Below are 13,061 nucleotides of genomic sequence, written 5' to 3' on the forward strand. Positions count from 1 at the left end.
CTTTTTAGATCATGTATTATCAAAATACCATTCAGATTAGGGATCTTGTAAACATAATGAGTCCCTGAAAATATAACAGGGTTCTCTTGCATCTATTACAATACTCCAGGTACCATACTATATGCTTTATAGTCACTCTCATTTTTATTTTTATTTTCCTGGTTCTAGGGATTGAACCCACAGAGGCTCTATCACTGAGCTATGTATCCCCAGCCCTTTCAAATATTTTTTTAAATTTTTAGACAGGGTCTCATTAAGTTGTCTTAGCCTCCCAAAGTTGCTGGGATTATAGGCTGGCACCACCATGCCTGGCTCATCTTCTTAACTACCCCAGTAAGGGTGATTTTATTTTGCAAAATGAATCTAAGATTCAGAAAAGTTAGGAAGTAGTTGAGCATGCAGTGATACATGCCTGTGAACCTATCAACTAGGGAGGCTGTAACAGGTGGATAGCAAGTTTGAGGCCAGCTTCAGCAACTCAGGGAGACCCTCAGCAACTTTGTGAAATACTATCTAAAAAAAAAAAAAAAAAAAAAAAAAGACTGATGATTTAGCTCAGTAGTAAAACACTCCTGGGTTCAATCACCAGTACCAAAGAAAAAAGGAAGAAAGAAAAAGAATGCACAAGGGCAAGAAGTGAAGCATAATATAATGCAATAATTTTCACTACTGGCAAAAATTTCTGAGAAAAATCCATCAAAGTTCCTATACCCTTAATACCACTTTAGAGAACACCAATGCATCCACCCCCACCACCAATTTTCAGATCTTTCCTGTAGCACTCCCTGCTAGGTATCACTTACCTTTCAATTAATTGTTTCCCCAAGACAATCTTGGTCCCTTCCACCTTGATAAGTTCTTCATTATCATTATGAATGACTGTCTTTTCCAACTCCTCTTCCTGTTCCTCTGTCATGGCAACAGGGTTAGAAGGTGGAGCATTTGTTTGATAATAAAGGGGACAGAATTTATTTGTCCTCATGTGCCCAATGGCACCACATGCTCCACATTTCAGCTGGAAAAAAAATATGTCAACATGTTAGAGATAAGTACAGTATATCAGAAGCAAGCAGGTAAGAAACATAATAATGCAGGGAAGCAACAAAAACAGCTTGAGAACTTTTGCTTGAATAGAACTGTTATGCACCTATCAATAGAAGCCACTGGACAAAAGTGCATGACACATGAAAGATAAAATGAAATCCAGAAGCCAAACATTTCTTTTAAAAAAAAAAAATCAGGGCAGATGTCAATGTTTATAGCAGCTCAATTCATGAAATCTAAGCTATGGAGACTACCTAGGTGCTCTTCCACAGATAAATGAGGAATAAATAAAGAAAATGTGGTCTATATACATGATGGAATATTACTCAGCCATAAAATAGAATGATTTTTTTACTTTTGCCGGTAAATGGATGGATCTAGAGACTATCATGCTAAGTGAAATAAGCCAATCCTAAAAAAAAAAAAAATATATCAAATGCCACATATTCTCTCTGATATGCAGATGCTAATACACAATAAAGGGAGGAGGGAAGAAGTTCAGTGGATTAGACAAAAGGGAATGAAGGGATGGAGAAGGGGAGGGAACAGGAAAGAATATAATTAATTGGACATAATTTTCCTTTGTTCATATATGAATACACCATCAGTGAAAATCCACATCATGTACAACTGCAAGATTGGGTTCCTAATTAGAATAAGTTATACATTATATATGTATAATATGTCAAAATATACTCCACTGTTATGTATATTTACTAAAAAGAACAAATAATAAAAATGTAAAAAAATAAATCAAGGCAGGAGCCAAGTGCTATGACACAACACTTGAATTTGTAATCCTCCTGTCTCAGCCTCCCAAGTTGCTGGGATTATAGGAGAATGTCACCATGCCCAGCTCAATATACAAAATTTTTAAAAGAGAATAGGGCTAGGGATATAGCTCAGTGTTAGAATGCATGCACAAGGCCTTAGGTGCAAAGGAAAAAAAATGTGTGCATTCTTGGTATATATACACACATATATACATACATTTACATATGTGTGCATTCATGTTCATGTAAAAAATCCACCAAGTCTATTTCAACTCCTAGAAATATTTCAAATGAGTATAAATGATACCCAAATACAGCAATGGCATCAGATTTGGTCTAGTGTCACACTCTTTCTGATAATACCCAAAGAGCCAATTCAATTCAAACTAGTTTTCCACAATATTATTCTCATTCCTAGTAAGGGAGGATGACAAAATTAAAGGAAAAAGGGATGCTGCTTTCTTCCTTTGCTTCATTAATATTGCTCATTCCACATTATACTTACTTTTAGGTCAGGACGCTCCTTCATTTTTTTGGGCTTCTTCTCAGGAGGCCCCTTAAGCTTCTCCTTTTCCTGGTTCCGCTTAAGCCTTCTCAATTGCTCTTGAATCCTCCGTCTTTCTTTTCGCATCTCTTCTCGATGCTGTTCATCAAAAAGGGCAAATTTTCGACTAAATGATGGGGGTGGGGAGAAATTACAGAACCGTAAGCAAACCCAAACCAAGAACATTGTCCTGATAGCTAATATCCCAGAACAAAAATAATCCATCTGGACTGAAATAAAAGGAGATACTTGCCATTCCCTTTTCCCTTGCTAGCCAGTCCTCCATCTGCAGATTGGCACCTTACTAAGATTTTTGTAAACCAAACAATCAAAATGCAAAGAACCTTGGTGGAACATGACATGCCTTTATTTTACAGCAGAAATAGAATTTTCTCAGTGATTTGGCACTGTTCAAACTCAAAAGTCTAAAGGAAACACGGTTCTCAATTCAGCTGGCTTTCAGGGACAACTATGCCAAAACCTGTCACTAAAATTCAACTATCTACCTTATCTTCACCATTATTCTCCCTATCACACTCAAAAGTGGAAAATCAAACTCACATGAATTCCTCATCTTTTGTGGTCCTTATGCGCACATAGGCATCAATGACAGCTGGTTTTCGGACTGTCTCACAGCGAACATACTCTTTCCCCTCTTCATCTCGAAATGTACGATAAATCTTGAGACAGCGGCCAGTGGCAGAAGAGTTAAGGCTAGTCACAGAAGCAGTGTCATCATCTCTGTGATTGTTTCCTGATGCTGCTGAGCCTGCTGCTGTAAGGTAGAAAAAGATTTCCAAACATTCCCCCTACCACCCAAATGGCCATTTTCTTGGGGCTGGAGACATGGTACCTCAACATGCCATAAAACTATGCTTCTATAGAAAGCAACGATATCACCACCAGCTCCAAGAATACACTGATTTATCCTTTCCTGGCTTTATTTTACCACTGCCAATTTCAGTTTTTACATGTATAAAAGGTTCTGAAAAGAGACGGAGAAGTAACTACATTCTAATTCATCTGAATAGCAGGGCAATAGAAAAGTCCAAGCAGGCAGTAGTTGATGAAAATACCCAAGGAAGCACTCAGGAGGAAAATGACACCAAAGAAATAAGCCCAGAGTCTTAAGGCCTAGTGTATACTTCTCAAATTTTAATAAAGGCCTGAGACTCCACCAACTTTCTAATAAATTTCCATTTGATATACTGTGGTTCAGGACCACATTAGCAAAGACTTAGAGGACCACATTGGTGGAAGGGCTATAGCACATCTTTACAAAGCCAGAACAATGAAGTTATACAAAATTTTTACAGGGTGGGGGAAACAAAGGGAAGACTACTGTGAATGAAAATAGTCATTCAAATCTTCATTTTTAGCTTTTTTCATTTAAATACTACATCCAAGTTTTTGTTTTGTTTTTGGTACTGGGGATTGTACCCAAGGCTTCATGTATGCTGGGCAAGTACCCAAGTTTTCAACTACTTGCTTGATGTCTATATTTGGAAGTGGCATGGGAACCTCAAATTCCACACATTACACATTCTCTTCCAAAATTCCTGCTTTTTTTCTTTGAAATTAATGGTACAAACATCTTTCTAGAAAGTCAGAATGAAATCTTTAAGGTGGCCTTAATTTTTCCCCCTTAATGCCCATATCCCAAACCCAGTTCTGGTCATTATCACTGACCTCACCCTCTGCAATTGGTTGGTTATTTTTAACTCTTTAGCATCTGAGATTCCTCTGAGAATCCTCTGAAAGTCATGAAGCTTCTCAGAAAATGCACATTTGCAAAGAATTTTACATATAATTTCAGAGGGTTCAAGGACAGCCCCCAAATCCAGCCATAGGTTTTATATTAGTAACTCTTTCCTTCTAGGATAAATGCCCAGAAATCTCACTTTAAATACAACACTGATAGCCCTGGCTTAGCCAGGTACTCGATACAGACAGAGGCAGTAGTGGATTGGCCGCATCTCTTCAATTTGTCCCCCAACGACAAACCTAGAATCCAGCTCGCAGAAATCTTTCTACCTCATCTACAGCCTTTTTTACACTCATCCCTACTTCTTATGCCTCCAGCTTTGCCTCAGTTATAGTCTGCAGTTATTTATACTCCTTTTTTGATCCTTGTCTTTCTTGTCTGTCTGTGAAGCCACTACCCTCACCCAGTAGCATCCGCTGTAGTTCCTTCCGCTCCTGCTCCTCCCGCTCACGTGACAGTTGAGAGCTGGTTTTCTTGTTCTGTAACATGTTCTCAATATTCTTTCCCATTTCTTCAAAGTCACTGTCTTCAGCTGAGCTACTGTCCGTGTCAGTTGATAAGACTTCAGTTGATGACAAAACTCTAAAAAGAAAAAAACAAATATTAATTTAAGACCTGGGAAATACTAAAGTACAGAAAGACCTAAACAGACGGGGCTGTAGGCAAGAATAGAAAATTGGGGATTCAATTGTCAAAAAACATATTCAAAAGTCACTAAACCATAAGCCCCTTAATACAACTTTTCAATTTTCGTACACTTAGAAAACAAGGAGAAAGAAAGCAAGACTAAGCTAAGAAATAAAGAAAGACTTGGATACTTTATTTTTTCAATGCTGGGGACTGAAGCCAGGAGCATTCTTATCCCTGAACTATGTTCCTAGCACCTCTGCTTATTTTTAAATTTTGAGAAAGGGAGGTGCAATGGTGCATGCCTATAATCCCAGTGCCTCAGGAGGCTGAGGCAGGAGTACCACAAGTTCAAAGCCAGCCTCAGCAACTTAGAAAAGACCCTAGCTAACTTAGCGAGACCCTGTTTCAAAATAAAAATGGCTGGGGATGTGGTTTGCCTGCCAAAAAAAAAAATAATAATAATTTTAAGATAGGGTCTCACTAAGTTGCTCAGAGTGGCCTCAGACTTGCATCCTCCTGTCTCAGCCTCCCAAGTGGCTGGGATTACAAATATGTTCCACCATACCCAGTACTTGGGTCACTTTTAATAGCACACTACCAATTCTCTCACAATTGAGCCTTCAGAGAAAACCCTGTGACACTATATGATTACCACAGCCAGGTAGGCCTTCAGAGCTGCCATGGAACCTACAGCTCAAATCTAGCACCTCCTCACATTCAAAACCTTTGACAAGTTGAGGAGAGCAAGTACTTGAGCAATTTTCATTATAAAAGAACATCTGGAGTTGGGGTTGTGGCTCAGAGGTAGAGCACTCGCCTACCATGTGTGAGGCACTGGGTTCGATCCTCAGCACCACATAAAAATAAAGATATTGTGTCCACCTATAACTAAAAAATAAATATTTCAAAAAGAAGAATATCTGGGGCCTGGGGATGTGATTCAGTAGTAAAACACTTGCCTACATGGGAAAGGTTTAATCCCTTGCACCTTAAAACAAAACAAAACCCTTCCCCTCCTTCCAGCTGGAGTTTTCTGCAGCACTGAAACATACTTATTTTGTAGGTCAAAGATGCGCTGACATTCCTCTTTGTAACGTTCTTGATGCTCAGCCACAGAAAACCTTGATCCACGCGCAAATTTACTCATGGGCCCCTCTCCAGAGCGGGCCTGTTCTGTTGACATTGTACGTACCACGTCAATCACTTCCCAACGGGATAACTTCTTAATCTACGAGACAAATGCACAAACACACACAATTTACAGATTTCAAAAGAAAAAACCAAAGCACATGATTACATAGACAGACCCAAAACAAAATCATCCCACAGCAGATTAAACATAAAGCTTTTGAAAGCTAACTCCTGAAATAGTATACAAGATTTACTATAACCTATACTACAAAGTTCCTCAGATAGTTCTTTGTATCTGTCTCCTAGACTTTCTCTATATAAAAAGTCTCTAAGTTTCCCTCTTCTACACTCACCTCTTCTTCAGGCACACCAAATTTACGTAGAAGTTGCTTTGCATTTTTCAGAGAAAGGCGACGAAGGTCTGCATCTGTTCCCGTCACTGTCTTCTTCACTGGCTGAGGCTCCTTATCATCCTACCTCAAACAAAAACAAGTGAGAATCCTAAGATGAACTCTTTATAGTAGGTATGTAAGTCATTTTGCCAACTGAACCACTCTTCAAGCCCTCTACTCCATAATCCTCATTTCTTCCTCCTCTGATTTTCTCCTTCTATAAATCTGGACAATCTCACCTTCTGCTGTGTTGGTTTGTTTGGAATCTTCACATAAGAGAATCCTTCACCACAACCTGTGGGATCAGCCACCCCTGTCACCTCTAGGAGACATTTGCCCTTCATGGCAGCAATGAATGCTCTTGTGGTATTCCAAGGAGCAGTGCGAACCTAAGGGACAGAAAAAGAATCTCAGAGCTGTGGGAAACATTTATTGTATGTGTAGCCCTTATCAAGAAAGAGAATAATTATAATGAGCAATTTCATGCTTTCTTAAATTGTCTATGAAGATCAACAGTTAAATATCGCTGCCTAGTACTCAATCATGATATTAAATAGAGGTCAAAAATCTCAACCATGGTAAAGAATACAAGAAACAGGCTTCACTGCGCACCTTGTGATAACATTTCACTGTCCAATTGCTCAAATGGCTTTTTTAAGGATGTCCTAAATTGTAATAATAAATCACATTATTATGTACAACTATAATGCACCAATAAAAAATGTGAAAAAAAATGACCTATATTATGCTGGGCATGGTGGTGCATGCCTATAATCACAGTTCCTCAGGCAACTGAGGCAGGAGGACAGCAAGTTCAAGGCCAGCCTCTGAAATTTTTGAGATGCTATCTCAAAATAAAAAGGGCAAGGGATGTAGGTAAGCAGAAAAGCACCACTGGCCTCAATCCCTAGTACTGCCAAAAAAAAAAAAAAAAAAGAATGACCTATATTATAAAAACAAGTTAAACATTGGCTTTCAAAGCAGTGGCTACAACCATAGCATCACTAAACTAAAGTGTGTTCTATCCCTGCTACCGGTTTGATCAAAAGCATCTATTAGCCCAGCACAGTGGTGCATGCCTATAATCCCAGTGACTTGGGAGGCTAAGGCAGGAGGATCACTAGTCCAAAGCCAGTTTCAGCAATGGCGAGGTGCTAAGCAACGCAGTGAGACTCTGTCTCTAAATAAAATACGAAATAGGGCTGGGGATGTGGCTCAGTAGTTGAGTGCCCGTGAGTTCAATCCCTGTAACCAAAAAAAAAAAAAAAAAAAAGGCATCTACTAATCCCATAAAATAGAAGACAAGCAGTAAATGTGGTTACCCACAAAGACCAGACAAGAGTATATACAATTAGTTAGAAAATGGCCAATTCTCTATTTAAGATTCAATCTTAAAGGCTAATAAGAATCTTTAACTTCTGAAATTCTTAAGACATTCTCATTTTTCATTCCAATCTTAAAGATGTATTATAGTGTTTTTGTTTCTTAACTAATACATAAAAACTGTACTAATATATGGGGTACCATGTGACATTTAGATATATGTATATATTATGCAATATTTAAATATCATTAAGCATGTCTATTTCCTCAAATATCTACCATTTTTTATGGTGGAAAACATCCAAACTCTTTCCTTCTAGTTTCATGACCTCATTTCCTGCTTCTTTTTACAGTCATTCACTCATTTAACAAATATGTATGTACTACACTTTTTCATGGACCTCATGTTAGTGAGGAAAAAGCAAAGAGCCAATCCAGTTCAATACAATGTGATCAGTGCCATAAGATAGTAAAAGGTGCAATGCATACATAAAGAAGACAAGGAGGATAATGCAATATGAATTCAGAGAGAGAATAAATTCAAAATTCAGGGAAAGCCTCAAAGAAAACATAAATTGTAGATGAAGGTCAAATAGTGGAGAAATGGCAAAAAATTACTCTGGGTAGACAGAATAACATCTGAAAAATTCTGAAAGGCAAGACAAAGAAATTTAAGTAACTGAATTAACTTCAGTTTGTTTGGAGCTTAAAGTACAAGGCAGTGTCAGGAAATTAAAGGAGGTCAGTATTATGTGCAAGATCCAAACCATTTAGTTTTATGAATTATTCTAACAATTTATTTCTTTAGAAAATGAGGTGCCTTGCCTATTGCCGTGGCCCATGCTAGCCTCAGCAACTTGGCAAGGCCCTAAGTTTAAACTTAGTGAGACCCTGTCTCTAAATTAATTTGGGGATGTAGCTCATTGTTAAAGTGCCCCAGGGTTCAGTTCCCAGTATTATAAGAAAAAAAAAAAAAAAAAAAGATGCCTGAGAAAGTTTCTGAGCAGGAACGTGATATGATCAAATTCCTGTTGTAAAAGATCATTCGACTCTTTAACAAATGATACTAGAGTAAATAAATTGACATTCATATCCAAAAAATGAACCCTAAATCTTACCTTATGCCCAATACAAAATGAACTTAAAATGGATCTATGTGTAAGATCTAAAGCAGTGAAACTTTAGTAGAAAACATAAAATTCTTGCAAACTTGTGTTAGAAAAAATTTCTTAGGTATAACACAAGTGACAAAAGAGAATACTGACAAGATGAACTTCTGCTCTTCCTAAGATACTATGAAAACAAGACAAGCCACAGACTGGGAGAGAATCTCTGTTAATCATATACCTGATAAAGAACAAATGTCTTGAATAAAAAACACTCAAATCAATAAGAAAAAAATTTAAAATGAAGACAAAAGAAATGACAGACACTTCACCAAAGATTATATCTAGGTGGTAATAAGCACATAAAAAGATGCTTGATACTCTCTTAGCCATTATGAAAAAATTTTTTTTTTTAAAAATTTGACTTGGGGCCTTGCTATGTTGTCCAGGCTGGCCTTAAACTCCTGCCTCAGCCTCCCATGTAACTGGGACTACAGGCACATATCACCACTCCTGCTTAAGAAAATGGAATATTAAACCACAATGAGGGCCGGGATTGTGGCTCAGCGGTAGAGGGCTTGTCTGTCATGTGTGAGGCACTGGGTTTGATTCTCAGCACCACATATAAATAAATAAATTCTATTCACAACTAAAATAATAATTTAAGAAAAACACAATGAATGACCACTTCACACCTACAAGGTAAGCAAAAATTTAAAAAAGAGAAATAACAAGTGTTGATGAGGACAGAGAATAACTGGAAACCTTCTATACTCCTGGTTAGGAATGTTAAATTGTATAGTCCCCATAGAGAAACAATACAATAATTTCTCAAAAGGTTACATATGATATTATTATTAGGTCTCAGCAATTCCATTTTTAGGTATCTGTCCAAGAGAAAAAATAAATTTAAAATAGCTTTATTCATAATAGCAAAAACTGCTGGGCATGACTGTTCACACTTGTAATGCCAGCAACTTAGGAGGCTGAAGCAGGACGATTCCAAGTTCTAGGACAGACCGGAAAACTTAGCAAGATCCTCAGAAACTTAGCAAAATACTGTCTCAAAAACTAAAAGTGATGAGAATGTAGCTCAGGGGCAAAGAACCCCTGGGTTCAAGTCCCAGTACCAAAAAAGAAAGAAAAAATACACCAAAAAACTGGAAATTATTAAAATATTCCTGCAAAAGTGAGTCAACAAACTGGTAGTTCATACCATGGAATACTTTATGCAATAACAGAAATAAACTATTGATACACACAATAAACTTCACCAAATGGTGCTAGGAAAATTGGATATCCATGTGCTAAGGAATGAGGTCAGTTAGACCCTTACCTTATAACATATATAACAATTAAATCAAAACAGATCAAAGTGGCTGGGGTTGTGGCTCAGCAGTTGAGTGCTTGCCTAGCATGCGTGAGGCACTGGGTTCAATCCTTAGCACCACATAAAAATAAATGAAATAAAGATACTGTGTCCATTTACAACTAAAAAAATTAAAACAAAGAAACAAAAAAAAAAACAAATCAAAGATCTAAATGTAAGAGTTGGGCTGGGATTGTGGCTCAGCAGTAGAGCTAGCAATGTGTGAGGCCCTGGGTTCGATCCTCAGCACCACATATAAATAAATAAAATAAAGTGTCCACCTACGACTAAAAAAATATGTATTTTAAAAAAATAAATGTAAGAATTAAAACTAACACTCTAGGAAGAAAATATAGGAGAAAAGCTTCATGAGATTGGATATGATGACTTCTTGGATACGACACCAAAAGCACAAACAACAAAAGTAAAAACAGAAAACAGGAGTACTTTAGAATGTGCATCAAAGGACACAATCAGTTAGGTCAAAAGGCAACCTACCTGAAATGGGAGACACTATTTGCAAATCATTTATCTAATAAGGGGTTAATATCCAGAATATCTAAATAATTCCTACAACTGAATAACAAAATATACCAAAAAACCTAATTAGAAAATGGGGAAAAGACCTCTTAATAGACATTTCTCCAAAGAAGATATACATATGGCCAAAAGACACATAAAAAGAAGCTCAATATCAGTTATTAAGAAAGTACAAATCAAAGTTACAATGAGATATTATTTTACATCCACTAGCATGGCTATTATATTTGGGAAGCTGAGGCAGGAGAATCACAAGTTTGAGACCAGCCTCTGCAACTTGATGAAATACTGTCTCAAAACAAAAAATAAAAGTGCTGGGGATGTAGCTTAGTTGTAAAGCACCCCTAGATTAAATCCCCAGTGCTGGGGAAAAAAGACTAATAATACTAGCAAAGATATTAAAAATATCAGAACCTTTGCACACTTCTGGTGGGAACATGATATGGTGCAGCAGCTATAGAAAACAGTATGGACAAGCTTTAAACACAAGTACTAATATCATAATTAGTATATTATCCATCAATCTTATTTCCAAAAGAACTGGAAGCAGAAATATTTGTATACATGTTCACAGCAGCACTATTCACAATAGCCAAATTATAGAAGTGACCAGAATGCCCAGCAATGGATGAATAAATGTACAAAATGTGGCATTACATATATAATGGAATATTATTAAGCCTTACAAAAGAAGGAAATTCTGAGATGTGGTGAAACTCAGTGAGTTTGCCTAGCAAAGTAAGGCTCTAGATTTCATCTCCAGCACCACAAAAACAAACAAAACCTTTGCAGTATCTACAGAAGTCAAAATCACAGAAATAAAAATTAGAATGGCGGCTGCCAGTGGTGGAAGGTAAGGAAAAATGGAGTTGTTTAATGAGTACAGAATTTCAGTTTTGCAAGATATAAACAATTCTGGAAATTGATTATAAAACAATGTGAATGTACGACGAACTGTTTGCTTAAAGGTTAAGATGCTAAATTTAATATTATGTATACTTTTTAAAAATTGTTTTTTCTAGTTGTAAATGGACACATTATCTTTATTTTTATTTATTTATTTATTTTTAATGTGGTGCTGAGGATTGAACCCAGGGCCTCACACGTGAGAGGCAAGTGCTCCTACCACCGAGCTACAACCCCAGCCCTTATTATATACATTTTGTTACAATTTTTAAAGAAGGAAGAAAACACAGTGTATAATTTCATTGACTTAAAATTGTAGAAAATGCAAAGTAATCTATATTGACAGAACACAGATCAGTGCTTACCAGGGCACAAAGAGGAAAGAAAGAGGTATGACAAAGGGACTTGGAAGGGGGTACAAAGAAACTTGCAGGTGAGAGTTAACACTTATCTTTGTAGTGAGAATTTCAGAGGTATAAACATATGTCAAAATATATTAAATAGTAGACTTTAAATATGTGCAGCTTATTGTATGTTAATTGTATCTCAATTCAGCTATTTCCTTAAAAAGATGAATGAAATGTTCTAATAAAAATGAGTGTAAAGTCTTACTTCATCATCAATCTTCATCTGAAAATCTTCCTCATTTTCTTCTTCTGGAGCAAAAAAGGACTTCTCACCATAGCCAGCATCCTGGAAGAGGACAATTTCATGCAATTGCAACACAAAGAGCACAAATTCTACTGAATATCAAATATTAAAGTATATCTTGCATAGAAAGTAAATTCTGTAAAGTCTTTATTCTATCACCACTGTATATATCCTAAGGCTATTGATGAACTTACTAGCTGATATAAGGATAGTTAGGACCCATTAAAAAAAAAAAAAAAACTAAATAGAGATGCTCACTTCCCCTGCTTATATGCTGATCTTTTTTTTTTTTTTAAGAGAGAGAGAATTTTTTTTTTTTAATATTCACTTTTTTTTAGTTCTCGGCGGACACAACATCTTCGCTGGTATGTGGTGCTGAGGATCGAACCCGGGCCGCACGCATGCCAGGCGAGCGCGCTACCGCTTGAGCCACATCCCCAGCCCTATGCTGATCTTTTTTAATATTTTATTTTTTATGGTTGGACACAATATCTTTATTTTATTTATTTATTTATTTTTGAGAGAGAGAGAGAGAGAGAGAGAATTTTAATATTTATTTTTTAGTTTTCGGCAGACAAAACATCTTTGTATGTGGTTCTGAGGATCGAACCCAGGCCGCACGCATGCCAGGCCAGTGCGCTACCGTTTGAACCACATCCCCAGCCCTATTTTATTTATTTTTATGTGGTGCTGAGGATCGAACCCAGGGCCTCACACGTGCTAGGCGAGTGCTCTACCGCTGAGCCACAACCCCAGCACCCAGCCCCTATATGCTCATCTTATAGAGATTGAACTAACCACCCAAATGGATAAGCACCAATTTTCAAAGCAAAACAATAATGGGCATGGTGGCACATGCTTGTAATCCTAGCACCTCAGGAGGCTGA

General features: G+C 37.1%; 1 protein-coding gene across 9 annotated transcripts in view; it reads right to left on the reverse strand.

The window, feature by feature from the left end:
* The window catches only part of TAF1 (TATA-box binding protein associated factor 1), an 81,789-nt gene that overhangs the window by 49,892 nt on the left and 18,836 nt on the right, over positions 1-13,061 (reverse strand). For 8 of the 9 annotated variants that reach the window (XM_081277356.1, XM_081277354.1, XM_081277355.1 and 5 more), the window contains 8 exons: positions 12,136-12,216; positions 6,519-6,668; positions 6,241-6,360; positions 5,809-5,984; positions 4,530-4,708; positions 2,923-3,136; positions 2,323-2,488; positions 804-1,015 (listed from right to left, as the gene is read on the reverse strand). In XM_081277356.1, coding sequence (XP_081133482.1) covers positions 804-1,015; positions 2,323-2,488; positions 2,923-3,136; positions 4,530-4,708; positions 5,809-5,984; positions 6,241-6,360; positions 6,519-6,668; positions 12,136-12,216 — 1,298 coding nt within the window. The remainder of the gene's footprint in view (positions 1-803; positions 1,016-2,322; positions 2,489-2,922; positions 3,137-4,529; positions 4,709-5,808; positions 5,985-6,240; positions 6,361-6,518; positions 6,669-12,135; positions 12,217-13,061) is intronic. The other variant, XM_081277353.1, reaches the window with a different exon arrangement.

The sequence above is a fragment of the Spermophilus citellus genome (assembly GCF_964194105.1).
Source record: "Spermophilus citellus genome assembly, chromosome: X".
Lineage (NCBI taxonomy): Eukaryota > Metazoa > Chordata > Mammalia > Rodentia > Sciuridae > Spermophilus > Spermophilus citellus.